We start from the raw sequence: 20,427 nt of genomic DNA, 5'->3' as shown, positions 1-20,427 counted from the left end.
TTTGCAAAAAAAAATTGTCCTTAAAATAAGAAAGAAAATTTAATATACAAAAGTTTAAAATTTAGAGACCAGGGCCTTGTGAGTGAAATACAAAGTTGTACTGGGTTAGTGTGACTGGAGAACATGGACATGGGCACACATCTTGGAGGAACACTAAACCTAGAAATGAATGCTACAAGTAAACATGACAGTCTCGAAGAAATCCTGGAGAGAACAAAGCAGTTACAGAAGACTGACAGGTGGGAGGGGCTTGATTTTGTCCTATTGCAGACAGGACAACTGGAAGGTTCCAGCCAGTCGGCACAAAGCCTGCTACAGTACAGAGAGCAGAAGACGGGGCAACATGTAATATCCAGGAACTCAATGAGGATTTCTTTATATAATTCTCAACTTTAACAGTAAGGGTTTGTACACTGACTTTGCGGCTAAAAACAAATTTGAAAACAATGGTAGGCCGAAGTTAAAATAGCATGCTAAGAAAATAAACTTCCTGCTCCATCTTTCTGCGGATTCCGTAGCCAATTCAGCCACATAGTCCACGGTATAATCCACTTGGCCGATTTATTCTTTTCATCTGGGGCCAATGAGTAAGTGGAAGCAGCACTTTTGCTTCAGTTTTCTACTGCGAAAAGTTGTAGGGGGAAAAATTTCCCACCTCCCTCATTTCCACTATGATGCAATAGGATTAAAAGAAATAGGATAAGGAGAGACTGTACTGCTTAGCATATATATATATATATATATATATATATATATATATATATATATATATATATATATATATAGTGCATTTTCTGTGTTTAGTGTTCCTTAAGAATAATACCAAATTTTCTTAAAAGAATGTCTCCAATATTCAAAATGGTGCCCCAAATTAATAACTTGACACAAGGAGGACCTTTTCATACACTTGTCCTAGTGTGATCAGCACTAAAATAAGAAACATGCAAGAAAAGCAGAAAGTGATTTAATAGCAAAAATATTGGAGCCTTTTCAAAAATTCAAAGAACCGCTGAGAAAAAAAATGGGATATAATAAATAAGAGGTGGCGCCCACTCACATGAACACTACAGGCTTATTAAGGGATGGGGGGTATTCTTACATAAAGCATGACATTTACCTCCTTGGATAAACAATTTGAGCCATAACAGGTTCCCTTCAGAGTAATAAATATGGGTCTGTTAGCAGGTCCATAATTCGTTGGCTCTTTATCCTGTTCATCAGAAGGGTGGAGGGGAGTATAGACATCAGGTGGCAGAAAAAAAATAAACTAAGAATATGTCCACCTCTGATTAGCATCTTTAAGTCAATGTATACATACATTACTAATCCTCATTTGTGCTGATGCCCCACATTGCAGAAATGCAGCTTTTTATGTTGCAGATTTTATTGTGTTTTTTGAAGCCAAACCTAGGAGTGGCTAAAAAAGGAATGGGAAATATATAGGAAGCTCCTATACTTCGACCATCTGCTCAATTTGCAACAACAAAAAATCTGCGTCTCTGCAATGTCAGGCCTCAGCCTTAAAGCCTGTATTATACTCCAGAGCTGTATTCACTATTCTGCAGTTGTAGTAAAACATCAACAAGCTTGTTAACAGACACCATGTCCAGTCATCTTAGCCGAGCTGCTATAAGGCAGGACGTCTTCTAGGAAATGAGTGTACAATGATTTGTGTAAAGAGGATTCTTTCAAAAATGCAAAAACCTTAGAGCAATCTCTATGCAGGCAGTGAGGAAGGAGGTAATGTGGGAAAACGTCATCATGAAGTCTGCAGAATTAAGTGCAAAATCAGCTTGGGTGTAAAGTACCTGCTTGGATAGGTGCAGACACACCGCTCACAAATTTAGTGATGTTGCCAACAACAATAAGCAGAATACTAACTGCAGTTTTACAGCGTAATATAGACTTTAAAATGGGTTTTCTAAGGGTAAAAATATTTTTAAACAGGGCTAAACATGAATTCCCTAACATAACCATAGGTTACACACCTCTCCCAGATCTGCCACTACATCAGTTCCTGCTGCTCTCTAGTTCCCAACACACTAGAACAGTAGGGAGATGCCCACATAGCCTGTCACTGGCCAAGGTGGGTCAATGCTTTGTAGGCATCTCCAAGTATTTACTCTATGTTGGGAAACCCAGGCAGTGTCAGGACACCAGGGATAGGAGAGTAATGTAGTGTTGTATTAAGGCAACGAAATGTAACCCTAGTAATTATATTTTTATACCCCCTGGAAAACTCTCAGCCATTTTTCACCCCAGCCTACAGTCATCATCGGTTATTTTGTTTTTTCATGTTGATGGCCATATGAGGGGTTGCTTTTATGGAGTGTGTTCTCTTTTTTAAATTGCCTCATTCTGTGGTACCTATTAATAACGTTTACAATATACTATTATAAACCACATGATAACTTCATTCAACAGGTCCATAGGTTTACAGCAATACCAAGTTGGTACATATATTTTTCCAGATTTTTTTACAATTATTTCTGTGTAGTCATATTCTGAAAGCAATAACCCTCCTTTCCCATTGTTGGAGCTGTACGAGGGCTATTTTTTCTTTGACAAAGTGGAGGAGCTGTAGTTTAAATTGGAACCCCTTTAGGTACATATTTTTGATATTTCTGACTTTTTTTTGGGAGGCAAAAAGATTTAAATTTATTTTTTTTCAATGCATCCTGCAGGTTTAATAATGCAATAACAACTTGTGGGACGTTAATGGACGGAATTGATGCAATTTCAGCTCATAACTGCAGATCCTTAGCAAGCACTATCACACAGGTACAGTGGCTGTCTTAAAAATCCTGGTGGCAGCAGTGTATGTATAATAGTGCATGTCACCATGGGGTTAAACCTGTACAAGATAAGTAATGTATGTGGACAGACATTTACGTAGATTAAATACTTTGTAAACTGTAAAATGGTGAAGCAGCTCCTCCTCTTTGAAGAAAGGCACTGGGGACTTCTTTCACCTAGCAGTTCTCTGGATTTGTGGTCTAAGTAAACAAAAATCATACAGAAATCCAAAATCCCAGGCTATAGTTTCAGAGGGTGAAGTAAAAAGGATACACGTGGCAGACTACGGTTCACACAGGAAGGATTTGGCTTCTGAGTGTATCATAGTGTTACTGGATTAGGACAGAATTTTAAATAAAGTTTGGAAATTTCTCCTCTTGGGAAGCAATGGCAAAAAATATATAATACTTTAATGAATAATAAAATAAAAAGATATGGAGAATATGGCAAGACGGCTAAGAGTGGATACAGTACGTCACAGAAAAAGTCTTTGCAGGCAACACTGGCTGGAAATAGTATAAACACTTAATGGGTATTTAAAAAAAAAAAAAAAAGTGATTATCTAAATTATATACAATATCTACCTGAACTATGATGGCCTCCTGTCTTTGTCTCTCTCGAGGGTGAACGTCATCATTCGTTACTTTTCTAAGTTTGTTGTCAACACACACAGATATGTAAAAATGATAAGTGAACAAAAAACAAATTACAGTATTTCCTTTGAAAAATGAAAGTATAAGCTATGTCCAATGTGGAATGTACATACAGCAATACATATCAGGGCTCTACAATAAAATTCTTTTATAAAAACATCATTTGAACCCCCAAACATACAGTCCCCGTTCTCCAAGAACAAAGGTCTTCAAAAACAGAGTGGGGACGATTCTTCCGAATATCAGACAGGCGTAACCCCTCCCTCCCAATAGACAAAACTCATTCACAGTTCAACAGCAAAACCCTGGTGAGAAAGGGGAAGGCGTCTGTAGAAGCCCAAGTCCTTATAAAGGACACAATTCATTTGTTGAACTTTAAAGGGTACCCAATGGCTTTTTCCAGGCACTCTACTAAAGACCCCGCAGAAAGAAAATCTCTCTCCACCTCAACAAACTTGATGTAGATAGTTTTCGGAGATACTCCAGGTTCCACCTTACAGTTCTGCGCCAAGAATCCATTGATACTAGCCCACTCTTTGCTTTGGTTCTTGATGGTGGACTGGAAATGAAAGAACAAGCATTGCTGTAACGTTATGCTCTCGGCAATACCAAGATAACAATAGTTGATTTTAGAAGTTACTGAGTCAGATTTCGAGGCGAGCCCCGTCAGAGACTCACAATTGCCATCATTAACTAAATCAACTACTGCATTGTCAGGTTTGTTTCTTATGTCCTCATAGCCAATAGCATAGAGACCCGGACATTTGGGGATGCCACCAGGTAAGAGGTACTGAACTATGTCTCCACCAATTGGCTTTGAGTGAGCTATAGGAATCCAGTCGGTCTCCATATGCAGTTCTAGACACCGTGCTTCGCTGATGGTAATTTCCAGAAATTTGTAATACACATTTTTCCAATTCATTTTTTGTACTCTGGTCATAACCACCCGTCCCTCCGGCTTCTCGGGATTGAAGTACTCACGCAACCGCTTCCCAAGTGGAACCTGTGAACTGATTTCCGCATAATGATACCGAATATCCTCCTTCCACCGAGTGTTGTATCCAATGCCAAATATTGCCAGTTTGTTTGAGAGGTGCAACCTTGAAAAATCTGTCCAGCTTTGAAAGAGCTCCCATTTGAGCTGGACGGACTCCAGGATGTGCATAATGGTCTGCAGAATCTCTCTTTTTCTACAAGTAAAACAGGTTTTATATTGAAGAGCTTTGAAGATCATGAACTGTAGCAGCAAATAAACATTCATACAACTGGCAACTTAAGAAAGGAAAGAAATTCAATGTTTGCCTTTATAAAATGGGTCTGTCATTGAAATAGGCCACTTTATATGAATCAGTTATAGGGATTTTCAAGTACATATATAATTACTTAGTGCCGGACCGCCCATTGACTATGTATGCTTGGGTGGTCCGTTCTTAACCCTGCAAGGTCATACCAAACAGACGGTGCACTGAATGAGCAATGTGTGAACAGCTAGGAAAGCCGCCATGATGTGGCTATACTTTTGGCCCTGCAGTCACTTCCACATTTTCTTGGATATAAAAATAAAAAGAAACATGGAAAACAAAAATATAATATCATTAAAAAAAATAAAAAAATAATCAGAACTAAAAATAAATACAGTTATAGCCGTGGATGGGAAGCCGGGGATTGGGGAGGGGAGTCTACCTCAAAATTCCTGTTCACTTAGCCTAAGGGGAGCAGTGTATGGAAACAAAATGATACCTATTGCACACAAGTTATGATAACCAGGCCATGTCAGGTCATCAAGGAACCTGCTTAGGCTGAGTCCCCACGTTGCAGAAACGCAGCTTTTTTTGTTGCAGATTCTGCGGGCTTCGGTTAAAAAAAAAAAAACTGCAGCAAAATCTGTAACAAAAAAAGCTGCACTTCCACTACATGGTTCCTCAGCCTAATTAAAAAACAAACACAACCCCCCCCCACACACACACACGTCCTTAATGCCGAGGCCACATGTTGCGGAAACGTCATTTTGTTGCAAATTTTGCTATGTTTTTGAGCCAAAGCCAGGAGTGGATTGAGCAGAAAGGTAAAGCTTCCTATATATTTTCCATTCCAGCTGTAGCCATTCTTGGCTTTGGCTCAAAAAACCGCTGCAAAATCTGCACAAATAAAAAAAAAAAAAAAAAAAAAAAAAAAAGGTTGTGTTTCCACAACATGGGGCCTCAGCCTAAGGATAAAGTGACATGTTGCGGAAACTTTTTCACTGCTGCAGGGGAAATCAAAACAAAAAACAAACAAAAAAAACCCCCAAAACAACAGCATTTTACAGTTCCTTCAAAGTAAATGAGATTCTGACTAACCCTTTCCACACATTAGGGAGCGTTCACACTACCGTCGTTGTCCGACATGTAGTGTCCGCTCCTAGCGTCTGCTCAAAATCTGTCACGGACACTAGGAGCGGACACTAGCTGTGTCCGTGACACCTGTCATTTATTTCAATGGGCATCGGGTGCGTTCTTTTGCATCAACGGACATCTTCACTTGCGGACAGAGAAGGACGGGCACGGAGTGCAAAAGAACACACCCGATGCCCATTGAAATAAATGACAGGTGTCATGGACACAGCTAGTGTCCGCTCCTAGTGTCCGTGACAGATTTTGAGCGGACACTAGGAGCGGACACCGACGGTAGTGTGAACGCCCCCTTACAGAGACCAAATAAAAAAAAATAAAAAATAAAAACGCTGTGGAAAAGGTGTTTTCAAAAATGGCCACTTTTTGAGAATTGCAACATGTCAATTATACCTGTGGAAATGCTTGTGGTTTCCCAGTAGGTTTAATAATGGAAGAAAATTCTCAGAGAAACACTCAGCAAAAGCGCAAACCCCCCCCCCCAAAAAAAAACAACCCCAAAACAACGTGTTTCTGCTGTCAGCGTTTTTCAGGCCTTGTCCTTGAAGTCACAATATAGTCTGCTGGTGTGTGTAGATCCCTATGTGTGCATGTCTGCTCTTGATGTGCAGTGTAAAAAGCCTCGCAACATCAGTGTTTGGGGCAGGAGATGAAAAGAGAACAATTTTCTAGAAGATTAGAAAAGTGGGAATATGCTCTTTCCAAGACAACATACATGTAAATATTAGTTTTCTAATATGCACCTGCTCTGTACTCAAATAGGGGGTATGAGATATAAAAAAAAAAAAAAAAAAAAAAAAAAAAAAAAAAGATGGTCATTTAAAAAAATAAATAAAAATCCATTACTTGTTAAGTGCTCAATTAATAGTGATTTTCATTCAGATCACAGTGGACCAGCCCTAGTGGGACTATTGGAGGTAGACTCAGACCAAACTTTTACCAGAACTAAACTACTGTGCATTGACATAACATTGTCACTAATGTAACTAAAGGAGTCGTATTCAGGTCCATAGCATCCATACTCACTGTAGATCTTCCAGAGGGTCTCTGTTTTTCGGGGGCCTTTTAGGAATACTGATTTCTTCTAAAATAAAATAAAAAAAAAAAAAAAAAGAATAGATTTAGAATCTCAACCTTAAGTTTAGTAATAACAGAGTTCAAAAGAACTGCAAGGTTAAAGCGAACCCTCAGTTCTAAACAGCTTTCCATAAATGATCAGTACAGGCGAAAAGAAGAAACTGTGTCATATCTTATTAAAGGGAGTCTATCATTGGAGATACTAATTCTTCACTGAACACACGTAGGAAAAGTCTTTAGAAGGGCTATTCTAGCACTACCTCTGTTTTTGTCCCATTCGCAGATTGTTTTTGAAATAAATCGAATAGTTTTTTTTTTCTTCCATATATGTTATTGAAGCTCAGGGAGTCCACAGGGCGTTCTCCCTGTGCTTCAAGCACAGCATGGTCATACCCCCGAATAGTGGCTCATGGGCCGTTGCATCACGCCCCCTTCATGCAGATGAACTACCTAGGTTACCATCTTCTCAGCGTAAGCAGCCAATGCAGTCTTCAGTGGGATCCAAATCCCATACATACGCTGTCGGCTCTGCCACTCTGGGATGGGGCCGAGCACACAGAGCATGCTCCGCCAGCCATCTTTACTCTATTCCTACACAAGCGTACGGCACAGGTGTGGTATGCTTGTGTAGTTCTCAGCATGCTCAGTACTCCTTAGAATAAAGATGGTAGGAGGAACATGCGCTCTAGATTCAGCCCGAACCCGAAGTAGCTGAGCCGACAGCGCATGTGTGGGATTTGGATCCCACTGAAGATAGAGTCGGCTACTTATGCAGCAAAGATAGTGACCTAGAAAGCTCATTTTCATGAAGGGGGAGTGATGCAATGGCCCAGGAGATGGTATTCAGGAGTACGACAACGCAGTGCTTCCTGACCTTCATTAACCTATGTCAAAAACACAATTTGTATTAAAAATGGCGGCGAGCAGGACAAAAACAGAGTTAGGACTAGAATAGCCTTTCTAAAGGCTATTCCTTGGTTTGTTTAGTGAAAATCAATCCCCAATGATAGGCTCCGTTTAAGGAGATTTGTTCTCTTGCTCCTTTTCTTCTATCTGAATACTTGTTTATATTATATCTGTCTCCATATTCAGCCTCACACATACAACTCTATGGAGAAGGGAGGGGCTGAGCAGAATTCATCTGACTGCTGGTTAATTGATTTATTGCCTCATTCTGTGTATTATCAGCTTCTTATCTACATTCAGTCTTAAAGAAAAAAACAAAACACAAACAAGGAACAGCAGAGTGTAACCGCAGCAATTATTTGATTGTCTTTTCTATCCCCTTTCCACTCTTCATAGACTAATACAGAAAATGCAACTGCCTTAAAAGTACTCAAGAACTGTTCAGTTAGGGCTAGTTCACACAGAGTCTTTCAGCAGCGGATTGTGACGCTGAATCCTCCTCAAAATCCGCTGCCAAAAATGGCTCCCGTTGAATTCAATGGGAGCCGCCCGCTTCTTTTTTCCACTAGCTAGATGTGGAAAAAAGAAGCAAGCTGCCCTATCTTGCCGCGGATTCCACGGCTGAATAAGGGCCTAATTCATTTGGGCCTAGTCCGGAGCGGAATGCCACGACTGGCATGTGTACACGCGGAATTCATGTAACTCCGTGTGAACTAGCCCCATGGGTTAGTTCACACTCAATTACGCGTGTGCATATTCCGTCGCAGCTGCCACGACAGGATGCCGATGCAGTGCACGGCATCCCGTCGCGGCTTTCTGCTCCAGATTAGGCCCAAATGAATGGACCTAGTCCGGAGGGTGCTGTCGCGAGGCGGACACCGCCTGAAGAAAGGACAGGTTGTTTCTTTTTGTTGCGGCTAGCGGAAAAAAGAACGCTAGCACTCTACATAGACCACCATTGTGAGGGGGCGGATTATGACGTGGATTCTGCACCAAAAATCCGCTCCCTCTTTCCCCGTATGAACTAGCCCTTACTCTTAGCCATACACAAACTTTCCCAATGTTTAAAAAAAAAAAAAAAAAAACCAAAACACTGACTTTTTAACACTCCACTTTCTCAGAAAACGGGCAACGTATCGGCAGTTTAGATATTTACGATAAATTACACCGATTAAGGGGATGGGTGAATTAGAGGTTGTAAATAAGACTGCTTAAAGGTAACCTTATTACAATGTATAAATATATGAATGGTCAGTAGAGGTCTTTTCAATGGTCTCTTTATTCATAAGCCTGCAACTTCAATTCTCTACATCTAGAGTTAAAAAGTTTTACCAGTCATAGGCAGGGTTTCTTTACAATAAGAGCAGGGAGACTATGTAACTCACTGCCACATGATGTGGTGATGACCGATAACACACATATATATATATATATATATATATGTTCAAGAGAGGACTGGATGCTTTTCTTGAAAGTAAGAATACCACAGGCTATGAAAGCTAGAAATTTTGGAGGTAGGATGTGGAACCAGGGATATAGTCCAACAGGCTCATGGTTTTTTTTGTTTTTTTTTGTTTTTTAATACTTCCCCTGGACCAGCATGTTAGGTTTACATATTGTAAGTTATGGACATTTATCTTTATCCAACCTGATCTACTATATTACTATGTACATGTTTCTTGACACTACAGAGGTGGTTTGAGTTATTGATCAGGGCAAGTCATTTTCATAGGTGTAGAATAGACAGCACATGCATTAATGCAAGTAAAAGACAGTGAGTATAATAGCACCTCCAGAATGCATGAGCATCAGTCTGACTAGTACAGTGACCACATGTTTATTCCATCAGCCATCTACAAAGGCCAGTGTGGTTGCTGCATTACTTTCTAGTAGATCTACTTGCTCTTTGGTCAATTCCACTTAAAGAGCTCATTGAGGTGTAGGAGAGAAGGAAATCTTTTGCTCGTTGGCAGATTTCCACAACGATTTTGCATGGCAGGTTCCATCCCAAAACCCGCTTTAGGCAAATGTCCCATGTGGTGTCCAACAGGAAAAAAGTGCTACAGGAAAAAACACTGCAGCAACGCATTGTGGTTCTTCCTGCAGCGCTTTTGACAAAGTTTGCAGAGGTTTTCTCTGCGGACTTTGTTTCAGTTATACCTATGGGGAAACAGCTGTCACTTCTATAGGTTTAATTGACATGCTGCAATTTCCAAAGCCTCACCGGTTTTGGAAATCGCAGCATGTCCACAGAGCGGGTTTTTTACTGCAAAGTGGGCATGGGATTCGCCTTATGAAGTCTAAGGGTCAGTTCACACGTGAACTGCCCGCGCGGGTTTTGACACCGAGAGAGACGCGGTGAACCGCGTCTCTCTCTCTTGTCAAAAAACCCGCCTGCCGCGTCCATCGCGGTCGCGGCTTTCCCCTCCGCTGTCGGCTCAAATGAATGAGCCAACATAGGAGGGAGCTTCCGCCTGAAGATAGGGCAGGTTGCTTCTTTTCTCTACATAGACCACCATTGTAAAGGGGCGGATTTTGAAGCGAAATCCGCTGTCAAAATCCACCCCTTTGCCCACGTATGAACTAGCCCTTAGGCCTCATTCACACAACATTGAAAAACATTTGTGTTTTTTTTTGTCAGATGGCCATTTTAAAAACTATAAATAAATGAATGGGTGCATTCACAATTTTTTTAAATAAAAAAAAAGTCAGGTAGAAAAAAACAAAACAAAAAACACACGTGCACAATAGAGATCAATGGACCCACTTCTAACAATGTAAAAGAGACTGACATTCGACTTGTATTTCTTAAGAATGTATCACTGGATTGGGTTAAAAAACAAAAACCAGTGATTGATTGATTTATTTTTTTTTTAAATAAATGGAAGCCAAACAGAAGGCACTCAGCCATCAAAAACTGACTCTGAACAGAAGCACAATAGCTGTCAAATTTAGATACACTCACCGGCCACTTTATTAGGTACACCTGTCCAACTGCTCGTTAACACTTAATTTCTAATCAGCCAATCACATGGCGGCAACTCAGTGCATTTAGGCATGTAGACATGGTCAAGACAATCTCCTGCAGTTCAAAGCGAGCATCAGTATGGGGAAGAAAGGTGATTTGAGTGCCTTTGAACGTGGCATGGTTGTTGGTGCCAGAAGGGCTGGTCTGAGTATTTCAGAAACTGCTGATCTACTGGGATTTTCACGCACAACCATCTCTAGGGTTTACAGAGAATGGTCCGAAAAAGAAAAACATCCAGTGAGCGGCAGTTCTGTGGGCGGAAATGCGTTGTTGATGCCAGAGGTCAGAGGAGAATGGCCAGACTGGTTCGAGCTGATAGAAAGGCAACAGTGACTCAAATAGCCACCCGTTACAACCAAGGTAGCCAGAAGAGCATCTCTGAACGCACAGTACGTCGAACTTTGAGGCAGGTGGGCCACAGCAGCAGAAGATCACACCGGGTGCCACTCCTTTCAGCTAAGAACAGGAAACTGAGGCTACAATTTGCACAAGCTCATCGAAATTGGACAATTGAAGATTGGAAAAACGTTGCCTGGTCTGATGAGTCTCGATTTCTGCTGCGACATTCGGATGGTAGGGTCAGAATTTGGCGTCAACAACATGAAAGCATGGATCCATCCTGCCTTGTATCAACGGTTCAGGCTGGTGGTGGTGTCATGGTGTGGGGAATATTTTCTTGGCACTCTTTGGGCCCCTTGGTACCAATTGAGCATCGTTGCAATGCCAAAGCCTACCTGAGTATTGTTGCTGACCATGTCCATCCCTTTATGACCACAATGTACCCAACATCTGATGGCTACTTTCAGCAGGATAATGCGCCATGTCATAAAGCTGGAATCATCTCAGACTGGTTTCTTGAACATGACAATGAGTTCACTGTACTCCAATGGCCTCCACAGTCACCAGATCTCAATCCAATAGAGCATCTTTGGGATGTGGTGGAACGGGAGATTCGCATCATGGATGTCCAGCCGACAAATCTGCGGCAACTGTGTGATGCCATCATGTCAATATGGACCAAAATCTCTGAGGAATGCTTCCAGCACCTTGTTGAATCTATGCCACGAAGAATTGAGGCAGTTCTGAAGGCAAAAGGGGGTCCAACCCGTTACTAGCATGGTGTATCTAATAAAGTGGCCGGTGAGTGTATGTGTCCATTTTCCACTAATGTTATGACTGTTAAAAATGGACCAGTCATGTGGTTAAAGGGGTTGTCCCATCACAAGGATCCTATCTATAATGCTTGCTAATGTGAATGTAAGACTTTTCCTAAATACATTGCTTCAGCAAAACTGCTTTGTTTGTCCACTATCTTACTTTTTTTTTTTTTTTTTTTTTTTTTTTTTTTTACACATCCCTTGACTTATCTGGTCATAAGTCAAGTGATGTATTTGCTGCTCTCAGGGGGGAGGGAGGAGGGGCTAAGTGCTCGGGAGCGAGCCTGGAGGGGGGGGTAGTTTACCCCTTTGGGGGGGAAGGGACCACCAATACAGACTGTGCCGGCGTCTACACTCCCCGGCATCCGCCTCTCTATTACAGCGGATGCCGGGTCTGTAGTCGCATTGTGAAGGCTAGACTGGTCTCACCATCTATGAGCGTGCACGCAGGGCCAGCGGCATCTCGCCGCTGGCTTTGCATATGTAACCACCCACCAATCACTCTCGGCCAAAATACGCCTGCCACGGCTTCTGACAGTCGTGGCTTCCCACCTGGATTAGGCTCAAATGAATGGGCCGACTCTGGAGGTTGCTGCCGCGAGGCGGACGCCACGGCTCAACAAGCCGCGGAATGCGCCTGAAGAAAGGGCAGCTAGCTTCTTTTTTCCACTAGTGGCAACATGCCGCTAGCGAAAAGAACGCTAGCAGTCTCCATAGACCATCATTGTGAGGGGGGGGGGGGGGGATTATGACGTGGATTCCACCCCCTCTGTGCCCGTGTGAACTAGCCCTAAAATGGTCCAATTATCAGGAACAAGCATTTTAGAAACACTTGTACCAGATAACTGACCCTACAATTGGTCTGTGTAAGGCTGCCACATTCAGAGATAGGGCAATATATAGCTATATTTCATTAACTTTCAGTTGCAACATTATTTGTAATGAATTGGGTTTGATTCACTTAGCAGTGACAGTTTTGGTGGCCCAGCACTGGATGTGGCTATATATGCGTTTGGCGTAACCCTAAATAATGCTTTTAATAGATTAAATAAACAGTTGTAGCAAACCTTAAAGTGATATTCCCATCTCAGTATGTATAGGATGCGTCCCAAGTATCTCATCAATGCTTTTGAGTCATATCTATCTTCAGTGAGGTGCCCTGTCAGTTGTACAGCCCCATCTCCATTAACTTTTGGGAACAAATGGGGACCCTTTTAAGATGTACGAGGGTCCCAAAAGGTGAAAAACACATCTTTCAGAAATTTAACCCCTTAAGGACCAGGCCATTTTTTGGTTTCACATTTTAGTTTTTCCCTCCTCACATTTCAAGAGCCATAACTTTTTTAATTTTCAGTTCACAGAGTCACATGATGGCTTATTGTTTGCGGGACAAATCGTACTTTGTAATGGCACCATTCAATATGCTGTGCAATGTACTGGGAAGCTGGAAAAAAATTCAGAATGAGGTGCAATTGGAGAGAAAATGAATTTGCACCATTTTCATATGGGTTTGATTTTTACAGCGTTCACTATTTGGTACAAATGACATGTTACCTGTGTTCTACGTGTCAGTACGAACACAGTGATAAATTAATTTAGTATTTTTAATGTTTTGATACTTTTTAAAAAATGAAAAACTTTGCAAAATAGAAAAAAAAAAAAAGTGTGTCATGTTCTGACACCTGTAACTTTTTCATATGTATGGAGCTGGGTACGGTGTCTTTTTATGTGGGACAAGATGACATTTTTATTGATACCATTTGGGGAAAGATCTGATGGTTTGATCACTTTTTATTCAATTTTTTATAGGAGGCAAAGTGTTGAAAAAAAAACGCTATTTGGCTATTTTTATTTTTTTTTTGCCGCTACGCCGTTCATAGTATGGGATAAATGCTTTAATATTTTAATAGTTCGGGCATTTTGGAGCGTGGGGATACCTAATATGGTTTATGTTTAATGTTCTTTATTTACTTTTATATCTGATCTAGGGAAAGGGGGTGATTTGGACTTTTAAAAACTTTTTTCTTTCTTCTGTTACATTTGTGATCAGACCCCTTAGGTACCTTGAAACCAAGGGGGTCTGATCGCTCATACTATTCACTGCAATACTACAGTATTGCAGTGAATAGCAAAATCACAGCAGTTCTATTAGACGATGCCTCTGGCATCGTGCAATAGAACCAATACTATGGCAAGCCTGGAAGCCTTTCAATAGCCTTCCGGCTGTCATAGCAACTGATCACCGCCCTCTGGTGACGCTCAGGAGGGTGGTGATCGGCGGAAAATGGCGGCGCCCGAGCTGCCTGCACAATTTACACGCTGCGGTCGCGTTTGACCGCAGTTTGTAAAGGGTTAACAGCAGCGATCGGTGCGGGCATACAGCCGGCATCTGCCCTGTATGGAGCGAGCTCAGCTCCTGAGCTCGTTCCATACATCCCCATGCGACCCATGACCTAATACTACGTCAAAGGTTGCTAAGGGGTTAAGCATGTTTTCCTGAAGATTTCATGTGTCATTTTAAAGAGGTTGTCTCATGAAGAAAATCCCTGTCCATATGACATATTAGGGAATATGGTCACCATTGTGCTGGGGCCCCACATGGTGTAAATGGGGAAGGGGGGGGGGGGGAATCGTGGCTTTTTAAAGTCACTGCAAAATAAAATAGGATTCTAGTGAATCCCATCCGCACATTGCAGAAAAATATGTGCAGTGGACCCACTGCGATATCCAAAATCACTGCAGTTTTGGAAATTGCAACATGTCAATTATCCCTACGGAAACTCTATCGGTTTTCCTATAGGTATAAAGGCACCAAAAGGCCACAGAGGAAATCTGTGAGAACCAATAAAGCACTGCAGGAAAAAATATAGGGCAATGCATTGCAGTTTCTCCCACAATGCTTTATTGCTACTTGGAGCCTTAGCCTAAAGCATCTTTACCCACTCAGGGCCTTTCTATGCCAGTACATACCTGGCTATTCAATCAAAATGCCACAGTGTAACACTACAACAGCTGGATTTCATCCACTTAAGGTGTTGTCTTCATGAAGCTAACCCTTTAATGGGAAATGAATTTTTTTTTATCTCTTCTATTACCGGATGAAAAGCTTCAAAAAATTAACAGTTAAAAAAACAAAAAAGCTCAAAGTGGGAATAACAGTACAGTACCGTCATTAGGGGGACACGGCACAGGTTGCTTCTGGACCACCCAAGGTGCTAAAAAACAAAATATTTACACACAAAATAAAATAAAAATAAAATAAAAGAAACACCTTGCGTGAAAGTTCAGAAAGTTGAGGGGAGAGGTTGTGGGGATATCAACAGTTACAACAGCTTGTGGCCATTGCAGCACAGTTTTCTGGGTAAGGACACATGCTGAACTTAAGTGCACATAGAAGGAAACTCACCCACCTATAGTAGCCAATAAAAGGGGAGATAAAGGTTTAGATAAAACAGTGTTTTTTTTTTTTTTTTTCCAAATCCACAGAATTTATGGAGGAAAAAAGAAGTCTAAAAACTTACAAGAAGACTACTCAGAAAAAGACCTGGAGTGAACTCAACTTGTCAACAAGCTCAAAAATCCATAATCCTTTACTTAGAACACATTTTGAAAACATCTGAATGGACAGCTATTACTTTGGAGCCATATTATAGAATATGGCTGCAATCAATGGTGAAATTCACAGATTGCTGCTCACTCCTCAGTGACCTTAAAATGACATGTAAAGGAAGCATCCTCCACTTGGGAAAGTCTATCGTAGGGGGTCGTTTACATTACCGCAGGTGACAGATACAAGATTATAGCAACGAACACAAGCAGAACAGTCATAAATTGATTTCAATGGGATTTTATCTTTTTGTCCATTATACATCAAATCAGTCAAGTGCGTTTTTTTTTTCGCAAACAAAACATCCGACAAGCAGGACATTTGCGTCTGTGAAAAAAAGAAAAAAAACGGTTTTGTGACGGGCGTCAAGCGTCCATTGTTTTTTAACAACAAAGTCTATGGGTAACGGACAGGCGTGCATTAATGTCTCTTATGATAGGCGTTTTTTTTCTTTTTTTAACAGACACTACATTGAAGAGCTACATGGAATTACAATGGGAACACGTCTTTAGAAAATTTGGACTTAAATAATTTCTTACAAATTGTGCAAATTCACTAAAAACACATGCCTTACAAAAACAACAGAGTCAAAGGGATGTATCTACATTTTAATACGCCAACTGGAATAGAGTCTAAGGCCCCACATAACAGGCTGCAACAAAAAAGTGCTTTGGGAAAAAACAAAGCAGAATCGCATCACTTTTTTCTTCTGCAGAACTTTTCTATTTCAATTATACACATATGGAAAATGCCGGCGTTTCCGTAAGTACCATCAGCACGCTGCGATTTTCAAAAGCACAAACGTTTTGGAAATAGTATATTTTTGCTTTGTGTATTTTTCTGCAATGTGTGGATAGGATTCACTAGAAGTAACTATGCAGGTCTTAAAAATCATTGTGGACCTTGGTGTAGAAGGAGATGCAGATCTCATGCAGCACTGCAATGAATAAAATCGGAGGTGAAAATATAGAGCATTTCTGCAATAAATAGGCTTTGGACTGTATCATGTTGCTAGACTACAGTGTGGATTTCACAACCGAAACCATGAAACAAGTGTTTCATACTTAAACTTTGCAGTAGAGATGAGCGAGTACTGTTCGGATCAGCCGATCCAAACAGCATGCTCCATAGAAATGAATGGATGCACCTGGTACTTCTGCTTTGACGGCGGCCGGCCGCTTAACCCCCCGCGTGCCGGCTACATCCATTCATTTCTATGCGAGCGTGCTGTTCAGATCGACTGATCCGAACAGTACTCGCTCATCTCTACTTTGCAGTTATAAAGAAATCTTTGAGTTGTATTCAATAAGGCCTTAGTTTTCCAGATACTACACACTTTCTAAGAACTTTATAGGACAGCTGGCTGATATCCCATATGGCTGACATGACAGTCCATACAGTGGTTGCCGCCCAGTTTTCTCCACACCCCATGACAAGTGAGCAGAAACTTGATACAATATTACTACCCACACTTGCCATTCAGGAATCTCTGAGAACCTGAGGGCAAATCCTGCTTTTAGAAAAATAAAGAACTTGTATTAAAGGGGCATTTCCGAACCACTCAGAACATTTGAGCCCCCCATTCTGAATGGAAAAGTGGTCAGGCAGTGTGTGAAATACTTTTATTAGTTTCAATGGAAGTGCAGCAGATAGAAGTACCGCACTCTGCTATCTCCAGCAGAGCATTGCATGTGCTGCCCGACCACTACCCCATTCAGAAGGGGAGACAAATGTCCCATACTCTCCAGGTCAATGTGAGTCTGAGCAATTGGACCCCCTCCCCCCCCACTGATTTGCAAGTTATCCCCCCTTCTTGCTTAGATGGAAATAACCCTTTAAAAACCAGAAGTTTTTCAACCTTACATACATACATACATTGGTGGGATCCACCTGCCAAACCTCACCTGGCTCTTCCGACCTCTTCCCAATTTCTTCCACTGCCTCATTGCCTCCACTGAAGACTCCGCACTGCAGATCTCCCCGTGTGTGTGGCTCGCCGGCATTGCGGTATGGCGCAGGTGTCAAGTATGAAATGTTAGCCTTTTCTACCCCTGTGTAAGTGTGAGAATGTTTTATGCCATTTGCCATTATCTAGACTATAGTAATGTATAGGGAACACAATGAATCATTTTCAGGGAATACATATATATATTTAGGCAATTTCAAATAAAAAGCTGACGTAAACCTATAGCTGGAGTACAGCTCCCAGTGTTTCAACTGGATTTTTGTGTAGACTGAATATACTGCATAATGCAAGGATGTCATAGCTAAAAGTATAAGGTTTTAGTAGCTGGAATCTTACCCAAATCTTCCCCTGGAAAGCCCTGGATCTCCTGGCTGTGGTTTCCCCAGTCTTCTTGGGAATAGTCCTCCATGGTGCTGCCATCAGATTCCATCTCCTGGTACAAGCCACTACTGTTAATAAGTACAGGTTGACATGGCTGCGTATCCCACCCCCCTTGTCCAAAAACCCGTTCCAGCTGCTCGAATGTATAGCTGCTCTTCCTTTTGCCAACACCACGCTCTTTTACCCGACTGTAGCATCTGCGAAGAGTCTGAAATAACACAGGTGGTGTATGAATATTTGATGCACAAATCTACAATCCTTATATAGATGACAATAGACACTATAGGGTGTTTACAGAAAGGACATAAAGAACGCCTTTTTGATGTACACTTGACAAAATAAATGAATAAACACTCACATGGAAATGTCAGATTGCTGCAAAACTCAGCATGCAGTTGTGTCTTAGATATATAAATAATTACTGTTATGGTCAAGACATTGGGTCCTGCCACAAGAGAGCATAAAAGAGCTTCTCCCCAGCCAATGGTGCTTTCATTGTATAGTCAACAGTAAGCCTAGACAGCTACGGACTGCAACCACATGATTTTTGGCAACAAATCTAGGCTCCGATTGGTGTCAGACAACAGTCTGGTTTCAGTACGAAAGCCTTGTGGTGAGCACTTCAATCCTGCCTTTGCAACAGAGGTATACACTGCCCTAACTGCTGGTGCGATGATCTGGGGAGACACGCAATAGTCGATCACACCTAGTAGTAATATGGGGGACACTAATAGTTCAGTAATATGTTCAGGAAATCCTGTGGAGACACACACACAAACACACACACACTCTCATGGCAGGGCTTACAATAGCATAATGCTCGTGCACTCAGCAAGCATTTCCCAGGAATGTCTCCGCCAGATAGCAACACTTCATTGACCTGTCCGGTCATCAGATTTCCTATGAATTGAGCATGTATGGGATGACAGCTAAGGTAATCTACAAGTATGCAGAATCTACAGGCACAGTTTGTGGGCAAATGTGTCACAAGATACCATACAAAACCTGCATGCCTCCCTGCAGAACTGTATCATCTTGTATTGAAGATAACAGAATAACCTCCCTTCAACTGTACGGATTTCACTGACATCCACCTTAAGGCTAAGGCCCCATGTTGCAAAAACGCAGTTTATTATGTTGCAGATTTTCTTCATTTTTTTGCACCAAAACCAAGAATGACTACAAAAGGAATTTGAAATACAGGCACATCTACCTTCTGCTTAATCCACTCCTGGCTTTGGCTCAAAAAACTTAACCAAATCTGCAACAAAAACACTGTGTTTCCGCAACATGGAACCTAAGCCTAAAGGTTTTTTGTTTTTTTTCCAACTATCATCTTAAAGAGGACCTTTCATCAGATCGGGCACAGGCAGTTCTATATACTGCTGGAAAGCTGACAGTGCGCTGAATTCAGTGCACTGTCGGCTTTCCCGATCTGTGCCCTGTGTAAAGCGCTATCGGTCCCGGTAGCATAGCGCTTTACAGTCAAAAGGGCGTTTCTGACACTTAGCCAGGGACGCCCTTCTGCCCAGCAGCGCCTATCACACTGTAGAGTGTGAGCGGGGAGGAACGCCCCCCCCCCCCTCTGCTGATAATACTCGTCTATGGACGAGCACTGTGAGCAGAGGGAGGGGGGAGTTCCTCCCCGCTCACACTCTACAGCGCGATAGGCGCTGCTGGGCAGAAGGGCGTCCCTGGCCAAGTGTCAGAAACGCCCTTCTGACACTAAAGCGCTACGGTAACGGGACCGATAGCGCTTTACACCGGGCACAGATCGGGAAAGCCGACAGTGCACTGAATTCAGCGCACTGTCAGCTTTCCAGCAGTATATAAAACTGCATGTGCCCAATCTGATGAAAGGTCCTCTTTAAAAGCGAGCCACTGCAGCTAGATAGTGGTCTGAAACCTAGGCAACAAACTATAGACACCGAGAACGGTACTATTCCGTTATCGGGCCAGCAGCAGCGCAGTTCAGCAGCAGCTTTCGGGACAGCAGTTCAGCAGCGGGAATTACAATGACATCCGAGGACTGCTGGCCCGATGCTTGTGCCCAGTAACCAGTACATCGATGACCCCCCTCCCCCATCCTTCTCCTCCTGCCAGTGCTGCCCCCCAGCTCTCCTTACATCTTCCCCGTACCCTCTCCCCGCCACACGACTAGGCCTCACCTCAGCGCTAGTACCGAGACCGAAAGGAAAGACACCGGGGCTCAATCCAGGCCCTGACAAGAAACACGCCGACTATAGGAACGGTGAGCTACAGCGAGCCGGAGGGACAAACTTTCTGCAGCGTCCGGCGGCTATCTAGTAGCATTCATTGCTCAAGATTTACGGTGAGGCCTATTACAGGGAGAGGGTACGGGGCAGATGTAAGAAGAGCTGGGGGGCAGCACTGGAAGGAAGAGGAGGATGAGGGCATCGATCGATGTACTGCCTACTACACACAAGCACGGCCTCTATCATCGGG

General features: G+C 42.2%; 1 protein-coding gene across 2 annotated transcripts in view; it reads right to left on the bottom strand.

Annotated features, from left to right (window-relative positions):
• Positions 1 to 792: 792 nt before the first annotated feature.
• Positions 793 to 20,427, bottom strand: part of MSANTD2 (Myb/SANT DNA binding domain containing 2) — a 32,938-nt gene continuing 13,303 nt past the window's right edge. The window contains exons 2-6 of one of the 2 annotated variants that reach the window (XM_075280077.1): positions 17,917 to 18,169; positions 17,519 to 17,665; positions 15,175 to 15,222; positions 6,866 to 6,923; positions 793 to 4,639 (exon numbers count right to left, since the gene is read on the bottom strand). In XM_075280077.1, coding sequence (XP_075136178.1) covers positions 3,811 to 4,639; positions 6,866 to 6,923; positions 15,175 to 15,222; positions 17,519 to 17,665; positions 17,917 to 18,169 — 1,335 coding nt within the window. In that variant the 3' untranslated portion in view covers positions 793 to 3,810. The remainder of the gene's footprint in view (positions 4,640 to 6,865; positions 6,924 to 15,174; positions 15,223 to 17,518; positions 17,666 to 17,916; positions 18,170 to 20,427) is intronic. The other variant, XM_075280078.1, reaches the window with a different exon arrangement.

This window comes from Leptodactylus fuscus, chromosome 6 (assembly GCF_031893055.1).
Source record: "Leptodactylus fuscus isolate aLepFus1 chromosome 6, aLepFus1.hap2, whole genome shotgun sequence".
NCBI classification, from domain to species: Eukaryota; Metazoa; Chordata; class Amphibia; order Anura; family Leptodactylidae; genus Leptodactylus; species Leptodactylus fuscus.
The sequence above is the reverse complement of the archived record's forward strand: the minus strand, read 5'-3'. Positions and strand labels throughout refer to the sequence as shown.